We start from the raw sequence: 22,299 nt of genomic DNA, 5'->3' as shown, positions 1-22,299 counted from the left end.
TGTTATTTGTTTTGTTTTTTATGATATTGCCTCTTTTACTTGATCTTTGTAATTTCATTTGATAATAGGCGAGCCATGAGCCTTACCTTTTCTTGTACTTGAACCGTAATCTCGGAGTGGTGAAAGGAAGAATAGAAATGTGTGCAGTGTGATGTACATTGCTGGTCTCTTGCTTTAATGTACATGTGTATAAATATTATTTAATGATATGGTTTCCTAACAGAAGTGTATGAATTGAAAGAAAAAGGTGAAGTTTTTTTGTTTAATACCTTTTTTTTCAGAGCAATTTTTTGAGTACAGAGATGAAAAAGAAAAGAAAAAAAAAACCGATGCATGTATCCCTTCCTTGTCCTGCCTTCCGAGATATACAAATGGTATATAGGTATATGCTCTTATTTGCGCCGCACTGCAGTTGCTACGATTCTAAGAATCCATTTTGTTTTGTTACTTTTCTTCGTGATTTTTTTATTCGTCCTCCTTTTCTTTAATATTCCTGGTGTTTTGTGCCTGTACTTGGCATAACGAATCTTTCAATGAGGTTTCAGGGTATGGAAATGATTTTGAAGAATGGAGATATACGTACACGGAGTGGGAAAGACGTGATCCAATCTACGCATGTTGTACTCTTAAGCAAAGGAGGGATAATAAAGGTGTTATTTATTGTTGACACTGCATTTCTTCTTTTTTTCTTCCTTTCCTTCTTTCCATGTCCATTTCGCGTTCTGTGTGAGTGGGAGAGATAGGAAGAACATGACGGGTAAAGAAACGAAAAAACAACAACAACAACAAATCATACTCAAGCACCAATCTTCACCACTCTACGCATTTTTCTTTGCATGTTGATCATCATCCTTTTGCCTCTGTGTTTCCTCTTCTCCATCCTCTTTTCCCTCCCTCTCTTCCTCTTTCATATCCTCATTATCGTCATCGCGTCTACTTGTGTACTCTGTAGATCCACCACCGTAGTACCGATTGGCCTTACGGCGCATCTGCTCATTGCGTGCTTCCCGCCTGTTTTCCTCCTCCTCCTCTGCCGCGCGGAGTTCCGCCATTGTGCGAAATCGACCACCACTTCGCGTTGGTGCAGTGTTTGACGCACCCGCACTTGGACGCATATTTGCATTCCCACCAACAGAAGACGTTGTGGGTTGTACGGCGGGACCGCGACCAAGGAGAGAAGAGACGAGTCCCATCAGTCCAAAACTTGCGGTGTCTACATGACGTGGGGCTGGAGTAGTGGATGAGGATGCTCCGCCTGTGAGTACCACTCGTAGTGCACATGATGTGCGAATTCCGATCTTTTCCAGTGTTTCTGTTTCTTCCTCTGCAGTAAAGCGGCGTGGGGGATAGGGACAAGCAAAGACAAATGAGGTATTTCCAACCAATGGAGTGACCTGGGGACGCACATGCTCAGACAAAGTGGCCACAGTGGGATCAAGATCAGCCACAGTGTGTGTATTGCCGTCTGGGAGGGAGCAGCGTATATTTACCGAGGAGGAAGTTGCTGCAGCTGCAGCAGCTGTTGTTGTTGTTTTTGTCTTTTCTTCCTCATTCTCCAACGAAGCGGGGGTAGTGACAACAGGGGATGAGTGAGATTTTTGTTGTTTTTCTTCTCTTTCTTCTTCTTCCTCTCCCTGTTTTCGCTCCTTTATTTTTCTCTCAGACTCCACAGTTTTACTCGAGGTTGGAAATGGTGCTTTACATACAACTCCCTCACACTCTACAACTGCAGCTGCTTTACTTTTCTTTGGACTCCCTTCTTCTTCCCTCACAAGTCCTGAGGAATTTTTATCATCACTGTTCGTGCCTCCAGACTGCATTGAAGGGACTGCAGATGCTGCTGGTACTGGTGTTGTATGTCCTCCTACAGGGGAATCACTTTGCACCACTGTAACCACCGTGTTGTGTGGGAGTGTATGAATATCCATCTTTGATGCCTCTTCAATGGAATGTAATTCCACTACCGAGTTACTGTTGGTATTCTCTCCCGTTGTGGGTGGTTCCACACGTAATACAAATGTTGTACCTGATCGTGGACGCATTTCCACTCCCAGATCCGTTGCCTCCCGTCGCCGCGCAAGTGCTTGTTGAACTTTTATCCACACTGTACGCAGTGTCATACCAGGCGATGTGACAATCACTTCTCGCTTGTCAAGTCCATTAAGTGCGATGAAGTGAAGACCTTTGCGATCCACAGCGGCAGATCCCGTTTGGGAAACACCACTGTTTGATGTTCTGTTGCCTACTCTTGCTGTAGGACTCGTGCTGTGTAGAATGTGAGAATCATAGGAACCTGCGTTTGTTCCTGTATGACGCACTGCTGCATTAACTTCTTCTACATGTTGCACAAACTCTCCCATCGCTTCGGTTACTTTTGTTAATGGCGGAATACGAAGCACAAAGCGAACGGCTTCACATATATATCCCGGTGTGAGAGTGGCACCAGTTAATACACTACGTGGCATCATTTGCTGAGATGCGGGAAAGATATGAAGACGAGGGACCACTTGACTAGATTCTGGTACAGCCGCAATAAAGAGTTGATGGGCGGGGGATGCGGGATCCATGAAATGTACCACCGTTACAGAAGAGAGACGAGATTCCTGCAATATTACTTCAAATGCACGTCGTTGGGCGGCCCCATTGTTTGTCAGTGACTCACTACCCATATTGAAAGAAGTATTAATAGTCTTCTTTCCATGGGCTTTTGTGGTGTATAATGCTGAAAGGGCGGCATCCACATTCTCATTCCCGTTATCGGTATTGGTTGTAGACTCTGGTAGGTTGCTATGTACAAAGATCAAAAGTGGAATTTGCCATCTCTTACTATGTGCAATTGCCTCTTCAACGTTTTCACACAGACGCAACATCACTGAGTGAAATAAAGAATAGATAATAGAAAATCGAATGCTATTTTGTACACTTTTTTTTATTGTTTCTTAATGCACAAATACCAAAATAAATACTAAAGGGAAGAAAAAACCCAACCTATAGGAGCGAAACAAATCCACACCGCTTACTTGTTTTTTTTTATTGCACCTTCTACTGTGCTAACAAAAGAAAAAAAACCCTTGCTAGACCTCGAACTGTTTTGTTTCTTTTACAAAGAGAGCGAGAGAGAAGCACAACCACCAAGAAGTTTTTTCTTATAGCTGGTTACAAAAAAAGTCAAACACTATGGAATAAGAAATAAAACAGAAAGAAAATACATAAGAGTAATCTGAACTTTGCTTTCACGCACAATAACTCAAATAAAATAGAAGAAATAAAGAGTAATATAATTATTTTCTGTAAGAACCAAACTTTTCCTCCCGAGAACATAACTGCATCCCAATATTTTCTCTCTCTAATTGTTTTCCCAATAAATAACGGAACTGACGAAATGGAAGTGGTGAAAAGCCCTTTTAACCCGCTCCCCGCTCGGGTCAGTGAGAGTGGGTTTGGTTGGAGTTTTCAGAGAACTTTCTTTTGGCAGACTGTGAAGAAAAGATAATAACAAAATTACGCAAGGTCCGACCGTTCTTTTCGCAAGCTATCAAAAAAAAAAAAAACTCAAGGAGTCGCATAATTCTTCCTACATTACCCTCTGCAAAAAAAAAAAAAATGGACCCATTGGGAGAGGGGGAGAGAACAGAATACAGTCATCGCACGGTAAGATGTATGTAGTTCTCCATAACGAAACAGCACCTTTTGATACCGACCCTCTTTTTTCTATTTAAGAGATACGCAATTGGATTTTGACTTTTGCGTCATCATTAAAAATCACAAAAAAAAAACAATTCAACAGCAAAAATAAAATAAATTATTCGCAGAACAGGTTTGTTCTCTCATTTTTTTAAATTTATTGCCGTTGCACGATTAATTTCCCAAGTCCCTTAATTTCTCTTTTGTGTACTTTTCTCTCCCATACACTTTGCTTTTTTTCCCCTGATACCATCTAGAGAACAAAGTAACAAATTCTCCCACTCCCACTCCCTTTTCTTTATTATTGCCTTCTTATTTTCTTATTTTTTTTTTTTTTTGTCCCCACTAATAAGTTGATGAAAACTCACTTACATGTGGGAGCTGTTCAGGACATTGAACTCGTTCATCATAGCCTCACGCCAGATATCCCCCTTGCGAAGCACCACCGATGGGAATCCCGGTTGATTTGGACTGTCCGGCAAGTACTGGGGCTCCAAACAGACAGAGGTGTGCCGCCCATACCGTTCACCTTTACCGCCACTCACCTTTGCCGGTTTATTGTTTGCTGTGTACACCCAAATGCTTGGATACGTGGAGTACACCTTCATTTGAATCTGCGATGAGGAACTGTACGCCTCTGCGTTGAGGAGGAGTTTGTGTTTGGCCTTCTCATCCCATCCATCCACCATCAAGGGGTGATCATATCCGCAGGGATCACGCATTAGGGTTGCCTTGTTATCAATATCCTCACCAAGTGGCTTGCCATTGCGGAAATCGAGACAAGTTCCACTGACGTCTGTGAGCTTTCCGGTCGGAATCGCGGCGGAGTCGGTTTCTACAGCACGACTGCAGGGCATTTTGAGTACAATGTTGTGAATCTTCTCTGGCTGCGTCCATTGTGGGTTCTTTGGTGTATTCCAATCTGGTACACCATTCAGGTTCCAGTAGGCGTGATTGAAGATATTCACCACGGTGGAATCTGCCGGTGATCCTTCTGGAATAAAGGCAGAGAAGCGTGTGTGCAGCACATTCGGCTTATTGCGCTCCATATAGTAAAATACATAACTCTGTAACTCTGCCGGGAATCCTTGATCCATGTGAGGTGAAACAAGACTGAAACGCACCCCAACAATGTCCTCCGACTCCAAAACAAAGTACGACCACTGACGCTTGTTAAAGGCATCCGCCCCACCGTGAATTGTATGACGTCCATTCATATTACGTGATACATGCTGTTTTTCACCGTTTAGTGTGAATGTGCCATTCGCGATACGGCCGGCATAGCGCCCGACGGTGGGTCCCATGTAATCCGTATCCGCCGCCGCCTCTTCTGGGCAGTTGTAGGCGCAATTCACCTCCACCCAGCGGGAGCGGCGGGCATCCCACACCTTCACGGAGTTGACAGCCGCCCCGAGCGTGGCGAAGGAGCAGCGAAGGGCGGGGGTGCGGATGTGGATCATCTTACCAGGGCCGAACTTTTCAACACGAGTGGAAAAGGGAGGCATCTTTGTAGGAATACAATAAAGCTGATGTTGATAGTGTTAGTATTGTTGTTGTTAATAATAATAATAATAATAATAATAATAATAATAATAATAATAGTCTTCTCGTTGTTCTTGGTGTGGATGATATATATATATATATATATATATATATATATATTTATATTTAAATTTTACTAGAGCTGCTAAGAAAGATCTATGGTTATTTTTGCAATTATGGTAAGAGAATTGAAAATATGAAGGAAAATAAAGAATAATAATGAAAGAGCATACCAGCTTAAGTATATGTATATGTTTATAGATGTATGTATGTTAAAAAGAATAATATATACGTTTTGGAGTTATCTCGCAATATATATATATATATATATATATATACGTGACGGATGCAATGTTTTTTTTTTGTTGCTTCGGCCTTCTCTTTGTGTATCATTATCATGTATACTTGTGGAAAATGTTATTCCCACCTTTAGTGTAGAATTCCTCAATCCCGCTATGAACGTAATTAGCTGAAACATAATTAGCCGCCTGTTCTGCCGAAAGTACCGGATAAGGTCTGTAACACAGTATAAAAGCATCCACATCCACACCCACAATTTCACTTTTTCCTTCCCTTCCCTCCACTGCTGATTCTTTTACGAGTTCTGCTCCTCTTGACACAGTACCAATAAATGGATCACTCAGTCCTCTCTTCTGTTGTGGTGTATTAGTATTCATAAATGCGGCTCTTAATGCCTGTCGTGGTAGGGCATTATTATTATCATGTACAGTTCTACTAGTATTAATAGTATTAGTAGTATCCAAGACGGCCGTACCCATAATACGCTCTACCGTGTATCTCCAACCTCTAGGAACGAACACAACATCACCTGGTAATGCTCGAACGTCATATACCATACGACTCTTTCCTGTTTCTGTGGTTTGCTGTGAATCTTCTTGTGAGGAATTATTATTATTATTATTATTATTATTATTATTATTATTATTATTATTACGTGCGGCAGCTGCTTCAGCTGTTATATGATTGCAATGTGCATCTCGTAGAATACGTGTGGCTGTGCGTGGACCCTCTGCAAACACATGTGTTGGTCCACTATAACCCAATGCGACTTGACGTTTCAATCGTTCCTCATTTTGCTTTGCACACATCTCAATTACTTCCTCCGGTGCGTGAAAAGAAAAGAGGAGTTCGCGTTGTGGTAAAATATACGTCTCACAGTCAATTCTTCCCAATATATTTTCAAACCTATTCGATAAAGATGAAGTTCTATCACCGCTTCTACCATTATTATTACTATTACTATTGGGAAAAGTCGTTGCTCGTTTCTCTGTTATGGTGCGAACATGAAAAGGAACTTTGGGATCTAAACCAACCCCTAATTTCCAAGGTTCCACAATAGTACTACTATTAGTAGTATTACTAGTAGAGATATGACTATTATTCATATTTGTTGTTGATACATGATTCGTGGGAGACATTCGTACACTATCACTATTTCTATCTTCGTGGTGTTTCCCTTTTGTACGCACTCGCAAAAGACACTGAATATGACCAAATGGGATTACAGTATTCCTATCCACTTTACCTTGTCCAGCATCACACTTCTTTGTACTGGAGTTTACAACTAATGGTAATCCTACCGCAAATGGCACGGTTGGTTCTAAACCACCAGCCAATTGTGCCACTAAAGAACGTTTTATTGTTCTTGAACCTTCTTTTTCTTTTTCTTTCAATGGGAATAATGACTCTACGGCATTCGTTGTGGATTCCGCAATCGTTTGCATGAATACCGCTGATGAGGGCAGTTGAGTTTGTACGTAGAAGAATGAGAAGGGAAAGGACGCCGCATCGTGAAGTAATCCTTCCACAAGAGAACTATTACTACTAATACTATCAATACTAATACTATTACTACTTTCATAAGAGTTAGAATTCGTATCTTTTCTTCCTTCTAATTCTTTTCCCATCACTATCCCACCATGACCGGCACTTAATAATTTTGTTAACTCTTCTATGAAACTCTCTCGCTTTGCATTCGTGCTATCAGTAGTATTAGTAATGGTATTAATATTAATATTATTAATATTATTATTATTATTATTATTATTATTATTAGCAGTAGTAGTAGTAGTAGTATTAGCTGTTCCTTCTTTATTTTCACCCTCCACTGTACGCCGTTCCTGTTTCAAAATCGATGCGAAATGATTCTCAACAACTCCACACAAAGGCGCCAATATACTATCTTCGCTAGGTCGCAATACAGAGCTTAAACCGCTATTATTATTATTATTATTATTATTATTATTATTATTATTATTATTATTAATGCTATTGCCAACACCATCATGGCTACCTGAGGGTGTTACGAGCGATGATCTCGAATAGAAAAACGGCCGCCGTGCTGGATCTTTTAATACATGATGAGAGTCCACAAGAAAAACACTATTCCCATTCATAATCCCGTTATTATTATTATTATTATTATTATTATTACTATTCTCATTATTAACCGTATTCACAGGCAAAGCTGTAGAACTATTTAATACCACACCAGCGTAATTCCGCACCCCTCGTCCATTACGTACAATCACCACACGATACGGCCGCCGAGCCCCACCTGCGGGATAAAGCGCATGATGAAAGAACAATTTAGATAATCGCTTCTCTGCTGGTACAATATACCGCGGAGATGTGGAGAAGAAAGGCGTGGAGGATTTTAAATTCGCCCCTGCGAGATCATCGACGAGTGTGGAGGGCAGCGGACAGCCCTCAAGGAACTTCTGCACATAGGGTGTTTTTTTACGTCGCAGCTTAAAGCGAGCGGGTGTACAACGCAGCATACTATATATATATATATATATATATATATATATATATATATATATATATATATATAATTGGGGGTTTCCTTTCTTCTTTTTTGTTTAAACAAAAAGAAGAAAAAAGAATAAAAGGGAAGGGGGTTCCCTTTTATACGTATTGCTTTTCTTTTCTTTGATTCTAATTTCTTCTTCCCTTGGTGTGCGTGTGTGTGTGTATGAGCCTGTTTCAGATAAGTGAGCAAGAAGAAATCCAAAAAACAAAAACAGAACCAGTACAATTATGGCAATGCACACTAGTCCAGTAATGAGAGTTTTACGTGGAAAACACAGTTAAAAAAAAAAAGCAAACAAAATCACGAAAAGAGAAAAATGATAAAAAAAGGGGTAGAATGAAGTGTGTTCTGTTTGTTTAGTTCTCGGCAACGGTTCATACATTGCATCTCTGTGAGTTTATATATATATATATATATATATATATATATATACGTATGTCTGTCTGTAAATGTGTATATGGGGTACGTGACTGGTAAAGGGTCTGTGGTGGAGAAGTTCGGTAACAAATAGAAGAACATGCGAATAGCAATAAGTAAGGAGAAAACGCCAATGGAGAAAAGAAAGAAAAGAAATAAATAAAGAAAAAAGAGTGATGACACACAGAGAATAAAACTGTTTCATCTTTGTCAGTTTTAGTGGTAATTTCTCTTCTTACTTTCATTCATTTTTTTTTTTCAGCATCATTTCTCTTTTATTATTCTCTCTTCATTTATTTCTTTTTTCGTTTTTCTTTCTATGCGTTTGTGTGAGTGTGTCTTAACAGTATGTTTTCACCGCACTTCGTTCCTTCTTACTATTTTCTTTATAAAAAACGATTTGACTGAAAAAAAAATAATGAAAGACTCACCCATTTTACCCCTTCTTTCTTCTTTTTCTCTTCTCCTGTTATATATATATATATATATTTCTCTCTCTGTACAAACAATGACTGAAGAGAATGACAGAAGAGGAAAAAAAAATGAAACGAGGTAAAAAAAAAAAACCATATATATATATATATATATATACAAAAAAGATAAAAAATGAAACATATCCACATACACACAAAAGACCATCATTTGTTGGCATACTTCTCATCATATTCTTTTGTTAAAGTCTGTTCTTTATCTGTATCTTTTTTCTTTTTATATTCTTTTCTTCTTACTCAGTGTTGCATCTTATCTTATTTTCCTTCAAATTATCTATTTCTTTCAACCCGTTTTCATTTGAATGGGTTGTCTTTCTTCTTTCTCTCTTTTCTTTTCTCTTTTAGAGGGGTGAATTTTCTCTGGATGTTCTCTGTTTTGAATATATACGGTGTAATAATAGTAATTATGATAATATACTTGACTCACATGAGAGAGAAATAGGTTTAAATAAAACAGAAGTAAATTTAACAAGATAAATAGAGAAAAAGAATTGAGTGCGTCCAAAAACACACAGACGTATACTTTACAATAAAAGTGGCATATATATATATATATATATATATATATATATATATTCTTCTGTTATTGATCTGTTTCTCTTTTTTTTTTTACACCCCTTCTGTTTCCAGTCCACATACACTTTCAGTCTTTTTTCCTTTTCTACACCGTATTCTTATATATACACGCTTTTTAATTAAATATATTTTATTCTCTGTTTTTTTCTTTTTATCTCCTTTTCCACTTCTTCTCTGAGACAGCTTCAGTCAATTGCCCTTTCTTCTATTTTCTTCTTCTCGCGAATAACACAATCGCCGTATTTGCTCTCGCTGCTTTACTTTTTTTTTCTCTTCTCTTATTATTCCTCATTTTTTTCTTTATTTTCCCCTGTTCCTTGTTTATATATATATATATATATATATTATTTATTTTCTTAATTATTTCTTTTCATTCGCTTCACTGTGGCTCCATCTGTTGTGAACGACAACAGCAAAGTGCATAGAAACTTCAATGACTCCTCCACACTCTTTTTTTTCTTTCGTTTTTCTTCGTTTTTTTTTGAGGGGAAGCGGTAGTACTCTTTCCATTTTTTTTGAATTTATGGATAAAGTAGTAATAATACTAATACTAGTACTAATAATAATAATAATAATAATAATAATAATAATAATAATAATAATAATAATAATAATAATAATAATAATAATAATAATAATAATAATAATCATTACAAGCAATGGTACCAGCAAAAGAAAAGGATGAGGGATTTCTGCATCCACCACTGACCGTTTTTCTATGTTTCTCTTTTTACTCAGTCAACGGGTATATATATATATATATATATATATATATATTATATGCAAGTATATATGCATTGCTGCCTTCCTTATTCTTTTTCCCTTTTCTCATTCGGTCACCCAAGTCACTTCAAGACAAACAAACATACAGATCGAATCACACAGACAAACACAGAAGGTCACCACCAAAACAAAACAAAACCATTCTTCTTCCACTTCCATTATCATTCATTAGGGGGTTTCAACCACTCCCTATTTGTTTTCCTTTCTCTTTCCTTCTTTATATGTGTATGATTATATCTTTCCATCCTTTGATTGTGTTTGCTTCTGCGCCCAACGTCCTCCACGCCGTTTTCCACCACCACTACCACTGTTACTGTTTGTGCTGTTATTATTATTATTATTATTATTATTATTATTATTATTGTTGCTGTTGTAACTGTAGGCGCCAAGATCACTGGTATTCCCCAAGGGATCATCACTGTTGCTATTGTTATAATGATGATTAGTACTCTTATGGCTATTATTATTATTATTATTATTATTATTAGTGTTGCTATTGGTGCCACTACCACTACTACCATCTGCAATGGGCATGGCATTCTTCACATGTGGATTTGTATTTTCCATCCAAATACGCACACGAAACATACGGTACAATTCCCGCACGAGTGGCCGAAAGTCCACACTGTGTTCACTGTTAAAGTAAAAACTCACCTTCTCCATGTCAAACTGATACTCGCAGTCCTGTAAATTGATCTTAATACCCATATCATCACAGACCTTTTTACAGGTTTCCAACGCCACCCGCTCTGCACGCTGCATGGTATGGTGTAAGTAGTCAATTTCCTCCGCCGTGGCCACGCCGAGCACGCGGCCTTTTTCAAGTTTAATTTTCTCCGCATTCACATTTGTGCCGTCCATGCAATAAAGTGCGGTGGATCCGTCTGGGCGGGTTTTAATCGTTTGCACGAGAAGACCGCAGTCCCGGCCGCGATCGCCGTCCACCATGACGTACTGACCGGGGGAGATATCCATATTACACTCATACTTGCGTACCCGGTGGCGTTTGAACTCCACAAAGGCGAGGAACTTTTGTCCATCGGTGTTTTCAGAGGGAGTTTGTGAGTGTAGTGCTCGTTGTTGTTGTTGTTTTTCTTCTTGTTCTTGTTGTTCTATACATTCCTCATCTACACGACTGCAGTGACTCATCCCCACGGCGTTATTATTATTATTATTATTAGTAATAGTGTTAGTATGGGTGGTATCCATGAAGCTAGGCGTCATATCATTCATTGTAGTATAAACAGCAGAAGGATCATCATTATTCATATTAACATTTCCATTACCATTACCATTGCTATTAGTATTATTATTATTATTATTATTATTACCACTAATACCGGTTGTTGTTGTTGTTGTTGCTGCCAGCATGGATGAACTGGATGGGCGATATAGTGGGGCACCAGAAGTAACACTGTTCATATATGACATTATCTGTGCTGCAGTTGGGGACATCGCACTCTCCAGATGTTGTTGCTGTTGATATTGATATTGATATTGGGATTGTTGTTGTTGCTGCTGTTGTTGTTGTTGTTGGCGTCTCATAACAGCAGCAGCTGCAGTTGTGGCTGCGGAGTTCCCGCCAGTCTCTAACAATTCCACCGTTCCATTTTTCTGTTGATTTCCCCGCGCCTCTGGAAAACACCAAACACCACGATCACCAAATGTCGTCGTACCGCCTGTGGCATTCGCATTCGACGCCGGTGAACCAAAGAGTTGCGCCCCACTACTCGTCTCAGTCTGCAAAAGCGTATTATGTTGTGGATTTAACATTGATTGATGTTGTTGTTGTTGGTGTGAATGGATAATCGTATCTTTTGACATATCTGCTGGTACACTATGATGATAGGCCCCAACGCCATTTAACATCGATGCTGTACTGGGAGAAGAAGATGAAATATCTCGCAATTGCAGAAGTCTTCCAATGTCTTCCTCCAAGTGTGTAACAAGTTGATGAAGAACAGCAACAGCAGGACTTGTTATATTATTATTATTATTACTATTATTTGTTGGGAATTGTCCCATTTGCTGTTGAAGCTGAAATGTCGCCATACCTTTGCATTCTCCTAAACACGCCAAAAGTCGATCTAGCGTGGCACTGTTACTCTTTCTTACAAACGTAGTGGATAACGTTCCATCTGTTCCATTCATCTCTTCAGTTTCCGGGACATTTGTTACTGTTGTTGTATGAAGAGACATTGGAATTGTATTTGGATGCATTTGAGTATGAGTATGAGTATGATGAGACGAAGAAGAAGGAAGTGTATGTGTTAATCCCGCTGCTGCCGCATACATAGAAGGCGTTGTCGCGTATGGATGGGATCCCATAGTTGTATTTATACTCATCATCCCACTTCCACCACTATTATTATTATTATTATTATTATTATTATTATTATTATTATTATTATTATTATTATTACTATTATTATCACTAGTTCCTACTGTGTAGTTCCCACCACCGGCGTTGTTATGGTGGTGGGGGCTGAATGGTACAGCAGGAGTAGAAGTAGTATGAGCAGTAGTGTTATGAGTATGAATAGCGTCAGGATGATGTTGGTGGTGGTGGTTGGGGTATTCGGGATTACTTCTGACCGCATGATGAATAGAACTGCTTTTCCCACTACTACTACTACTACTACTACTACTACTACTACTGCTACCGCTTGTTACAGTTGTTGTTGTGTCTGGAGACTTACCGTTGGGCGTGTGTGGCTGCAGAGATGATAATTGAGTTTGTTGTTGAGATTGGGGTGATGATGGCTGTTGTTGTTGTTGTTGTTGTTGTTGTTGAGATTGATTTTCACTCATCCATGCACTGCCTGCATTTTCTGTTTGTGTGAATGGCAATCTTGGCTGACTAAAGAAGCCGTCAAGAATATCACCACTACTACTCATTTATTCTTTTTTTCTTTTATATATAAATATCTTTTTTCTTTTCTTTCCTTTTATTGTTTTTTTTTTCTTTTATTATATATATATAGTGTATAATTACTTTATATCCTCGTGCCTTTGGATTACAACGAAAGGACTAATGTCAAGTTGAAGTATAACTCAGGTAAGAGTGAATAAAGATAGATAAACACAGTCAACAAATAAATAAAAGAGAAGAAAAAAAAGTTTCCTCTTATATATATATATATATATATATATATATATATATATATATATATATATATATTTATTTATTTATTTATTTATGTACTTTATTCCCTGTTGCCGATGCTACTTCAAGTGAATCTGTTTCTATAACTTGCTTTTGTTTGCTTTTTTCTTTCTCTGTTCTTTTCTTTGTTTTTTTTCCTTCCTTCTTTACTACTACTATTATTTTCTCACACACTCTCACCACTAATATTTGCTTGTATTTTTTTTGTTCTGCACTGTGTATGAAGTGTACTCTTTGTATCTGTTATTTACTGTATGCACTCCGAATAATATATATAAAGGTAGATGTATGGAGTGGTGAAGGTCTGCCCTAATAAATACTATAATAGAAAAAAAGAAAAAAAAAGAGAGAAACGATAATACAAAAAACAACAACAGAACAAACAGCTAAAAGAGAAAGAAAAAGAACGAGTCTTTACTCATTCATAAAAAAAGAAAAAAAATTCCACACATATATATACAGATATGTATACATATACATCTATCGTCCTTTCCATGTCTGCATATATCCTCTTCAGGAGAATACACCTCTTTCCCTTTTCCCTCTTACACACACACACACACAGAGACTAACCCCATACCGTCATTATTACACCCAAAGAAACAACAAAAATAAATAAATAAATAAAAAGAAATAAAAGAACAACCCACCCCATCCACTAGTAATGATGACTACTCCAGCATATAGAGATAGAGACGATGCATCCCCCGGCCCATTGTCCACACAGCCGCCGCAGCCACCACCCACTTCACCACACGCTCTCTTCTCCTCTGCGTCGGCTGCGCTCGCACGTAGTAATACTCCGGTGCCTCTGCGGATGTCTTTAAAATCGTTTTATCGTACTTCTGCCGCTGCGGCTGTTGGGCCACTTTCAGCCGCGGCGACTGGACGTGGAGGGCGGTGGGGGAGAGATCGTCGCCGGTGAAATAACTGCGGGCCTGCCGGGCAGCCGCTCGCTCGGGTTCGCGGCCGTGAATGTCATCCTGGGCGGCCTGCCGCAATTCCTCGTAACTCTCCTCCCCAAAGTTGCGGTCGTATTTATTGCCGAAGAGGACGTACTGCTGGCGGAACGGCATGCGGCTCTCCAACTCCCCGCTGAGTTTCTCGAAACTGCGATCGAACTTCCCGCTGGGGGTGTGGGCGGGATTCGGTTTGATGGTCTGCGGCCGCAGGCGGGGCGGTGTAGGGTGAAGGGCCACAGTTCCTCCAGAGAAACCACAATAACGATAACAATAACAAGAGTAAGAATGATGATAATAATGAGAATAGGCATTGGGGATGGATGTGCTAGAAGTGATGGTACGGGGAGGACATACTCTCCGCATGACTAATTAGTCACGGATACAGATATCTACCTATTTATGTATATATATATATATATATATATATATATATATATATATATAGAAAGAGAAAAGTATGTTTGTATAGACGTACACCCACAACAAAGAAGAAGGAAAAAAAAATAGAATAGAGTGACTAAAGCAGGAAAAGAGAAGAGGGACAAACACAGAGGAAATCAACAAGTAAAAAAAAAAACAATGAAGAAAAAGAGAAATGTTTTGCAAGAACTCTGCCTGGTCTTTTTCTATCGCTTGTGCACTCCCCCTTTCTGTCCAATTTCGCATGAAATGGGAGAACACAATAGAGAGAAGAGCCACGAAAAAAAAAAAAACATGACAACACCAGAAAAAACCAACTATATACAGATACACACACAGATACAGATTATATATATATATATATATAACTCTATAAGAGTGTTTTGATGTTCGTTTACAAGAAAGCATACAAACAAACAAAGAAATGCAAAGAAAAAGAAAATTTCATACGTTTTCCATCACTCAATCTTTTTTCCTTTTTTCGCTTCCCACAACAAGTGCCGGACACGCCATCTCCTCTCAACACCTCTAATGTATTCGTTAAGGACCTGCTTCCACAGTGTCACATACTGTTATTTTCATCCACACTAATACCATGACTATTAATTAACTAGTCCTCTTCTCTCTCTCTCTCTATAGATATATATGTATACGTATATATCCCCCATGCAGTATCCTCTCCTTTAATGAAAAAAGAAAAACAGAAAAAAGATAAAAAATATCGATCCAAAGAACGTCACCAGAAACGTCACGGTCTTTCCCATTTGCCGCAATTGCCGTCGTCGCCACTCCCGCCGTTGGTATCGATACAACTCTGCGGGACTCATCGCACTGAGCCGCGCCTCTTCGGCCGTCATCGCATCAATACTCGCGACAAATCGACGAAACTCCTCCGGTGGCATCGCCCGCCGCATAATATCCATTTCCCGCGCGAGTTCCCGTTCTGCAGCTGCGGCGGTTTTGTACTGCAACTCCCGTTGATATTTTGCGAGGCGGGCGGCGAGTTCCTCCCGGGAGACGCCAGGAATAGTGTTGGGCAGTCGGGAAATGTCAATAGCGGGGATCTCCGCCGTGAATGTATTATTATTATTATTATTATTATTATTATTATTATTATTATTATTATTGGAAGAAGAAGAAGACGATGGAAGAGAAGATGGAGGAGGACTGTTGTTATTATTCTTCCCATGGATGGTCTGGCCTTTTGTATTTGTGCTGGCACTACTGTTCTTACTGTTCGTACTATTATTATTATTATTATTACTATTAATAGTGGTAGTAGAGGCAGTAGTTGTGACTGTGATGTAACGACGATGTATGAAACATGCGGTAGGAAAAGAAAGAGGGAGCAGCTGACGTCCACTGTTTTGAATAATCATTTAACACAAATACGGTCTTTCTATTTCGTTTGAATAGATATGTATGTGTTTATGTGTGTGTTTTTCCCTTCCCTTCTGTTTTATGTATTTTTATTTCCTTTATTAAATCGCCTTTTTGTTTTTTATTTTCTTTTCTTTTCGTTCTCCGCACCGTTAGCGATATGTTTCGTTCTTTTCCTTTACTTTGTTGGCACAGACACACAGAAAGAGAGAGAGAGAGGGAGAGAAAATACAAAACAAAAACACACAATTCGCAAACAAACCCCACAGTACACAAAACACAAGAGAACGATGGGAAGATAACCCCCATGTCTTTCCTTTTTCCTTCTCAGAATGATTATTAAAACGAAAAAAACTTTACTTTCACTGTAATTAAGAAATGACTGCTATTATGTTATTATTTTATTGAGGGAACGGGGGAAGGAAAGCACCAGAACTGCGGTTACTCCACATATCCCCCAATTAAGAAAATACCGCGGATTTATCGGACCCTCGAAGAAACTCCGATCTTCAATTCAGCAAAATAAAAATAATAATAAATAACAATAAAGAAAAGATATTTCCAGGCGTTTTTCTCTGGAAGAGAAAAATGCCATGAAATTACATTTTTGTCCCATGGAATAAAGGAAGAACTCATTGATACTGGCGGTTCGCACCCCATTGCTCCCGAAGTACTGTTGGAGAACCATATGGCAACAGTTATATAATGTGTTGAGATTTCCTTTTTGTGTTCTTTTTTCTTGATCATTTAAACGTTTGTGCAAAATATTTTTTCTCCTTATTTGAAAGGGGTAGAACGTACTGTTTTACCTATTAATTGTGCCGTAAATAGGAGTGGTAGTCGACAAGGAAAGTAATTTTTATATATTGTGTTAGCGGTAAAGGGTCACCTGAGTACACCACAGAGAGAGATATATATAAATAAACGGAGAGGGACGCGCGGGTACTGAAATATAAATGAAAAAACAATCCAAAGCGAAATAGTATGCCAATGTCTGTTGTCTGTTGTGTGAAAGGCAATAATTATAGGAAAAAAAATAATAATAATAGGTATTGTCGTCATTGTGAATTGTCTTATCTTGGTGAATTGTCTTTGTTTAATCCTTAGTAAAAAGAGAGGAAGCAGAAAGGAAACAATATGTACCGTTAGGATTGTTACCCCACATTCCCATAAAAAGAAAACTTTAGGTTTTTTTTCTTCTCCTGATGGTTCTTCATTAAATCAATAAATAAATAAATAAATAAATAAATAAATAAATAAATAAATAAAAAGAACCTACAAAATGGAAGAAGTGCTGAAAAGCCCTTTTAACCCGCCATCCCCTCGCTCGAGCGGGTGTGTGGATTGGGTCGGGTTGAGCCTTCAGGAAACTTACGGTTAAACAGACTGTCAGAAAAAAAAAAAAAAGAAAACAAGTTTTCGAAGGGTTTACCACATTCCAAGAAATTGTATGCATAAGAAAAAGGCAAGACTTAACCATTCTTAACGCAAGCTTTCAAAACAGCGTCCCGATGGAAAAGAAATGCATGTGGTCTCACAAGCTTGCATAGTATCCCAGCTCAATAAGCACACACAAAAAACAAAAAAAAAACAAAAAGAAAACAGAAAAAGCTGACAATCGCTCAACGGGTTTTAAAATTATGATACATTCAGAAGAAAAAGAAGCATGGAAGGGTTCGCCTTCTTCCCCCTGTTCTCTTCGGCACATCTCTTTTCCAGAAAAACTATAGTTTAATTTTATACTGACACCACAACATCTTCTAAAAGCACCATTCTTATCAGCAATTCTGCTTTTTTTTTTTAAATGCTCCCACTACTACTACTACTACTATTGCTATTACTACTACTATTGCAGTTGCGGTTGCTGTTTAGACTGCGGAAGAAGTGGTGACAACGGCTTCATCCGCAGTGTGCATGTTGGGGAGGAATGCAACAGTGAAGAGGATTGAGAAGAAGCCGGTGCGGTAGTCAAAGGACTAAGACGTGCTAAAACCTTTTGATGTGACTGAAAAGAAGGCGAATTAAACATCATCCCTCGTTGTTTTTGGTTCTTTTCTTGTTGTTTTTGCTGGGGTGATTGATGGAGGCGTTCTCCATTACGCTTTGTCGGCATCGCTGAGACGTTTTGGAGTTTTGCTACTCCTCGATTACTGAACTTATTGTTATTGCTGCCGTTGCTAATACTGTCGTTACTATTTTTCTTCGTATGATTATTATTCTTATTATTATTGATATTGCTGCCGGTATCGCTAGTCTCTCCGAGGGCAACCGCTGGCTGCACACACTGAAGATCATACGACTCCCATGCATGCCGAAGCCTTTCATCCAATAAAGCCAAAGAAGGTTCTTCTTCCTTTTTCGTTTCTATTTCTTCTTCCTCTTGTTGTTGTTTTTGTTCTGTGGAAAGAAGATCAGGATCTATGAGTTGGGCCGCTACAAAGGCCTCCTGTTGACTTGCAGCAATTGGGCATTCCTCACTTAATACACGCATGAACGTTGTCATAACAGTTGTGTTGTTTCCTCCACTAGCAAAACACATTACCTGTTTGAAACGCCCAAGAAGGGATATTCCCCGTTTTGTCAAGCGACTCATCAGACAGTTTGTATGAATAGCCTCATGCCAGCGATACCAAAAACCAAGCGGTGATTGTTCTGTGCGGCGTTGTGCCTCTTCCGTTTTATGTCGATTCGTTCGTTCTTCTATCGCCGCTCGTTGTGCCGCTGCGGCCGCCCCCCTTCGTTCCTTTTTACCTCCACTCCTATTGTTGTTGTTGTTGCTGTTGTTCGTATGAATGTTTTTATCATTTTCATGTGCAGCGGTGGTGAGTGTGGAAGAAGGTCCCACAGCAGTAGTAGTGGTAGTAGTAGTAGAAACAACAGGAACGCCAACAACACTGTGAGGAGCTGTATTCACAACAGGAGTTGTGGGATCATTTACATCCTCCCGTACACGTGCAGAGACGAGATCAGCAGAAACACTTCGAAACACCGTACGAGCGAGTACAAACCACAATCGCATGGCCGATAATGGTAAGAGTGCCACATCCGTTACACGTTCTAGTGGTGATAGTGTTACATTCTCTGGAGTAGATTCCTTTTCACAGTAATGCTTATCATTAGCGTGCATTTCTATCTGCAGACGCCACCACCCAATCCCACGCATATGTTCCTTCTCACCTTTTTCAACATTATCTTTTCCATCATTAGCAGTAGTAATAGTAGTATTACTATGCGGGGGATGATGATGTTGTTGTTGAGTCATTATTATATTTACCCAATCAGGTGCTAATGGATGAGCGAGAAATTCCCGCGCCGCCTCACTTCCCTTCACCGCCTCACGCATACACTCTAATGGATCCTCTGATTTGTATCTATCTGCCTCTGACCTGGTGGGACTCGTTGTTGAAATGCAAAGTGTGTTTAGAATATGAGAGAGTGTTCCACGCAGTAGCCAGTAGAGAGATTGCAGTTGACGTCCACGTGTACACACAGCTCCATCAACGGCATCGCACAATTTTAGCAAACGCGGTTGTACAATCGTGTCAAGCACCTCACGTGCACGAAGACAGACATTTATGGCCGCTTCCCCAGCTGCAGTATTGCTAATACTCGCATCCATACCTGAGGCTTGATGCGTGGTTGGTAGTGGTAACTCCCTTAACTGGAGAAGTTCAAGATACACAGTGAAGAGTACACCTGTGGTAACTTCCTCTATTCGCAATAGCGATGGTGATTTTAATGTCCGGCCCTCATAAGCCTTTACTCCATCACCCAGTTCTATTAAAGACTCTATTCTAAGCCACATATGATAAAGATCGTTGTCATTCAATTTCTTTTTTGCACAAGATGTTTTTGCTGATCCTCCTCCTCCTTCTGGTACCGCATCTAATAATAACAATGATGTAGCAAAATTCATCATAAGCTGTTTTGCTTTCCTGACGCCATCTCGATCACAGAACGTCAGTGTGGCAGCATGTAAAAGAACCACATACATCATGTTTTCTCCTCGCAAACTACGCAGTGCTGAGAGAAGGTGAACGCATACCTCTAATCCTTGCTGTGCCACCGCCGCAATCGCAGTGGCTGTCCTTGCGTAGTGTCTCTTTTCATCTTCTCCAGTAACATGTAGATAAGACGATGAAGCTGGTAATGAGGTTGATGAGGGTTGGGGTTCTGTGGCGATGGAAAGAAGTAGTGTGATACTCAGCTGCAGCTGATGTTGGGCGGTGTGGTAGGCCACACACATCGCCTCACGCGGAGTGAGAGACAACACATCGGTGGGAATTATGAGCGGGGCGGCACAGAGATGGGCGGCGGCTACAGTGTCTATCAACTGCACTAATCGTACACACATCCAACAACCCTGCAGAAGAGCCTCCGCAATACAGAGAGAGCATCCACTGGTGAGGGAGGCCACGGGGCCGAGAACAACATCCATATTCTTGGGTTCTACAGCAGAACTATTGCATAAGCTGCTGTTGCTATTATTATTATTATTATTATTATTATTGCTATTTTTTTTGATACGTCGAGAACAGTTGTTCGCATGACGTGGGAGACGCGCGTGGTAATGTCCACGGGCCCTCAGTGCTGCCAGTAACGCCTCTTCCTCACTCTCACTCATCTCCCTTAAGAATTGAACAGTCATCCCCCCAGCACCATTCTTGTTTGGATTATGATAATAAGAATGATAATAATAAGTACTATGACTGGTATTATTACCACTGCTAGTGCCCAAAGTAGTGGGTATCGTTGTATTATTATTATTACTACTACTGCTACTACTACCACCAATACCTCCATGCTCTACAGAAGATGTCCACGGTGACACTCGTCTCGTTATTGTTTTTGCCCATCCCCCACCATACAATCGTGATTGTTTTTCCATCTCATCCACATGTCTCTCACGTGCAACGGCATTGTGTAGAAGTTCCCACAACGCCCACCGCACATTCAATTGCTGCCGTGGGAGAACACACAGTGGCTGAATAGACTCTGTAAAGTGTGCGAGTTCTATGCTGCGTTGTAGTGTATGCTCCAGAGGCAGATCCACGTGCGTGTGGCATGCCCAGAGAAAATGCAGAAAGCGAAGAAGAAGACTAGTGGTCTGTGGAGATCTTATGCTCTCATTAGTGTCCATCTCTTGCTTCTTTTTTCCCCGTTCTGCTACTTGGATTGACCTGTTCATATATATATATATATATATGGCATTATGGAACATAACAATAAAGAAAGAAAGAGGGAAATAAGAGAATTCACGTATCATTATCATCATAATCAGCATTAGTAGTAGGAAGAGGAAAGAAGAAGAAGAAAGAAAAAAAATGGGATTACTACTGGGTCAATAACACACACACACAACATAAAAAAAGAGAGATGTACGAGAAGATTAGAGCACACACCAAAAAAAAAAAAAAAAAAAAACAATAATACAAGAAACAATCAGAAATATGCATTTTTGTGCCTCGGAGAGCTCAAACATATATATATATATATATATTTCGTACATGAATAAATCATCGTAGTAATAATAATAAAAAGTCCTTAAAGACAGCATGCTTCCTTTTGTCTTTTCATTTTTCCCATATCACCTTCGTTCCATTCGCTTGCAGTATGAAAATGAAGTGGAACAACTGTTACAACCACAAAAGAAATGCATAATGTAAAGAATACACATGCATGCATCAATCAAGAAGATGTATACAAAACCCACACACACGAATAAATGAACGCATCAACGAAAGCCATTTGGGGAATAAAAAATAAGAACAAAACGAGAAAGAGATAATTGCATCCGAAGCACAAAAAAAAAAAAAAAACCAAACACAACTCGAATGCATCGCGATGCAGAAGCAGAAGCAATAATAATAACAATTGCAGCACAAACGCAAAAAACAGATAAAGTTAAAGCATTATAAGGTGCAAACCTGAGCATTTCAAGAGATTAACTTATTTTTGTTTTTTTCTATCTTTCTGTACCCTCTTCCCTCTCCCCATTTCCCCATTCTTTCTATTTTTTCCCTTTCTACCCAAATAAAAATT

General features: G+C 39.4%; 7 protein-coding genes across 7 annotated transcripts; all 7 read right to left on the bottom strand.

Moving 5' to 3' along the window:
• Window positions 1-818: 818 nt before the first annotated feature.
• On the bottom strand, window positions 819-2,870 carry LSM04_006665 (uncharacterized protein; the record flags this gene model as incomplete). The annotated part of the gene is made up of 1 exon (XM_067336675.1): window positions 819-2,870. The coding sequence occupies one exon, from the start codon at window positions 2,868-2,870 to the stop codon at window positions 819-821; it is 2,052 nt and encodes a 683-aa protein (XP_067191028.1).
• Window positions 2,871-4,052: 1,182 nt separating this feature from the next.
• On the bottom strand, window positions 4,053-5,189 carry LSM04_000157 (Aldose 1-/Glucose-6-phosphate 1-epimerase; the record flags this gene model as incomplete). The annotated part of the gene is made up of 1 exon (XM_067336674.1): window positions 4,053-5,189. One exon carries the CDS (start codon window positions 5,187-5,189, stop codon window positions 4,053-4,055), a length of 1,137 nt encoding a protein of 378 aa, XP_067190928.1.
• Window positions 5,190-5,621: 432 nt separating this feature from the next.
• On the bottom strand, window positions 5,622-8,027 carry LSM04_008771 (uncharacterized protein; the record flags this gene model as incomplete). Its single annotated transcript, XM_067336673.1, has 1 exon — window positions 5,622-8,027. The coding sequence occupies one exon, from the start codon at window positions 8,025-8,027 to the stop codon at window positions 5,622-5,624; it is 2,406 nt and encodes an 801-aa protein (XP_067191054.1).
• Window positions 8,028-10,560: 2,533 nt separating this feature from the next.
• LSM04_003436 (PSP1) lies at window positions 10,561-13,227 on the bottom strand (the record flags this gene model as incomplete). The annotated part of the gene is made up of 1 exon (XM_067336672.1): window positions 10,561-13,227. One exon carries the CDS (start codon window positions 13,225-13,227, stop codon window positions 10,561-10,563), a length of 2,667 nt encoding a protein of 888 aa, XP_067190980.1.
• A 939-nt stretch (window positions 13,228-14,166) lies between these two features.
• LSM04_004083 (uncharacterized protein) lies at window positions 14,167-14,820 on the bottom strand (the record flags this gene model as incomplete). The annotated part of the gene is made up of 1 exon (XM_067336671.1): window positions 14,167-14,820. One exon carries the CDS (start codon window positions 14,818-14,820, stop codon window positions 14,167-14,169), a length of 654 nt encoding a protein of 217 aa, XP_067190989.1.
• Window positions 14,821-15,560: 740 nt separating this feature from the next.
• On the bottom strand, window positions 15,561-16,256 carry LSM04_000993 (uncharacterized protein; the record flags this gene model as incomplete). The annotated part of the gene is made up of 1 exon (XM_067336670.1): window positions 15,561-16,256. One exon carries the CDS (start codon window positions 16,254-16,256, stop codon window positions 15,561-15,563), a length of 696 nt encoding a protein of 231 aa, XP_067190945.1.
• A 1,847-nt stretch (window positions 16,257-18,103) lies between these two features.
• On the bottom strand, window positions 18,104-21,445 carry LSM04_003911 (uncharacterized protein; the record flags this gene model as incomplete). The annotated part of the gene is made up of 1 exon (XM_067336669.1): window positions 18,104-21,445. One exon carries the CDS (start codon window positions 21,443-21,445, stop codon window positions 18,104-18,106), a length of 3,342 nt encoding a protein of 1,113 aa, XP_067190986.1.
• Window positions 21,446-22,299: the final 854 nt, after the last annotated feature.

This window comes from Trypanosoma melophagium (assembly GCF_022059095.1).
Source record: "Trypanosoma melophagium isolate St. Kilda chromosome Unknown ctg25segment0, whole genome shotgun sequence".
NCBI classification, from domain to species: domain Eukaryota; phylum Euglenozoa; class Kinetoplastea; order Trypanosomatida; family Trypanosomatidae; genus Trypanosoma; species Trypanosoma melophagium.
Note: the sequence above shows the minus strand (reverse complement) of the source record. Positions and strands in the feature narration are given on the sequence as shown.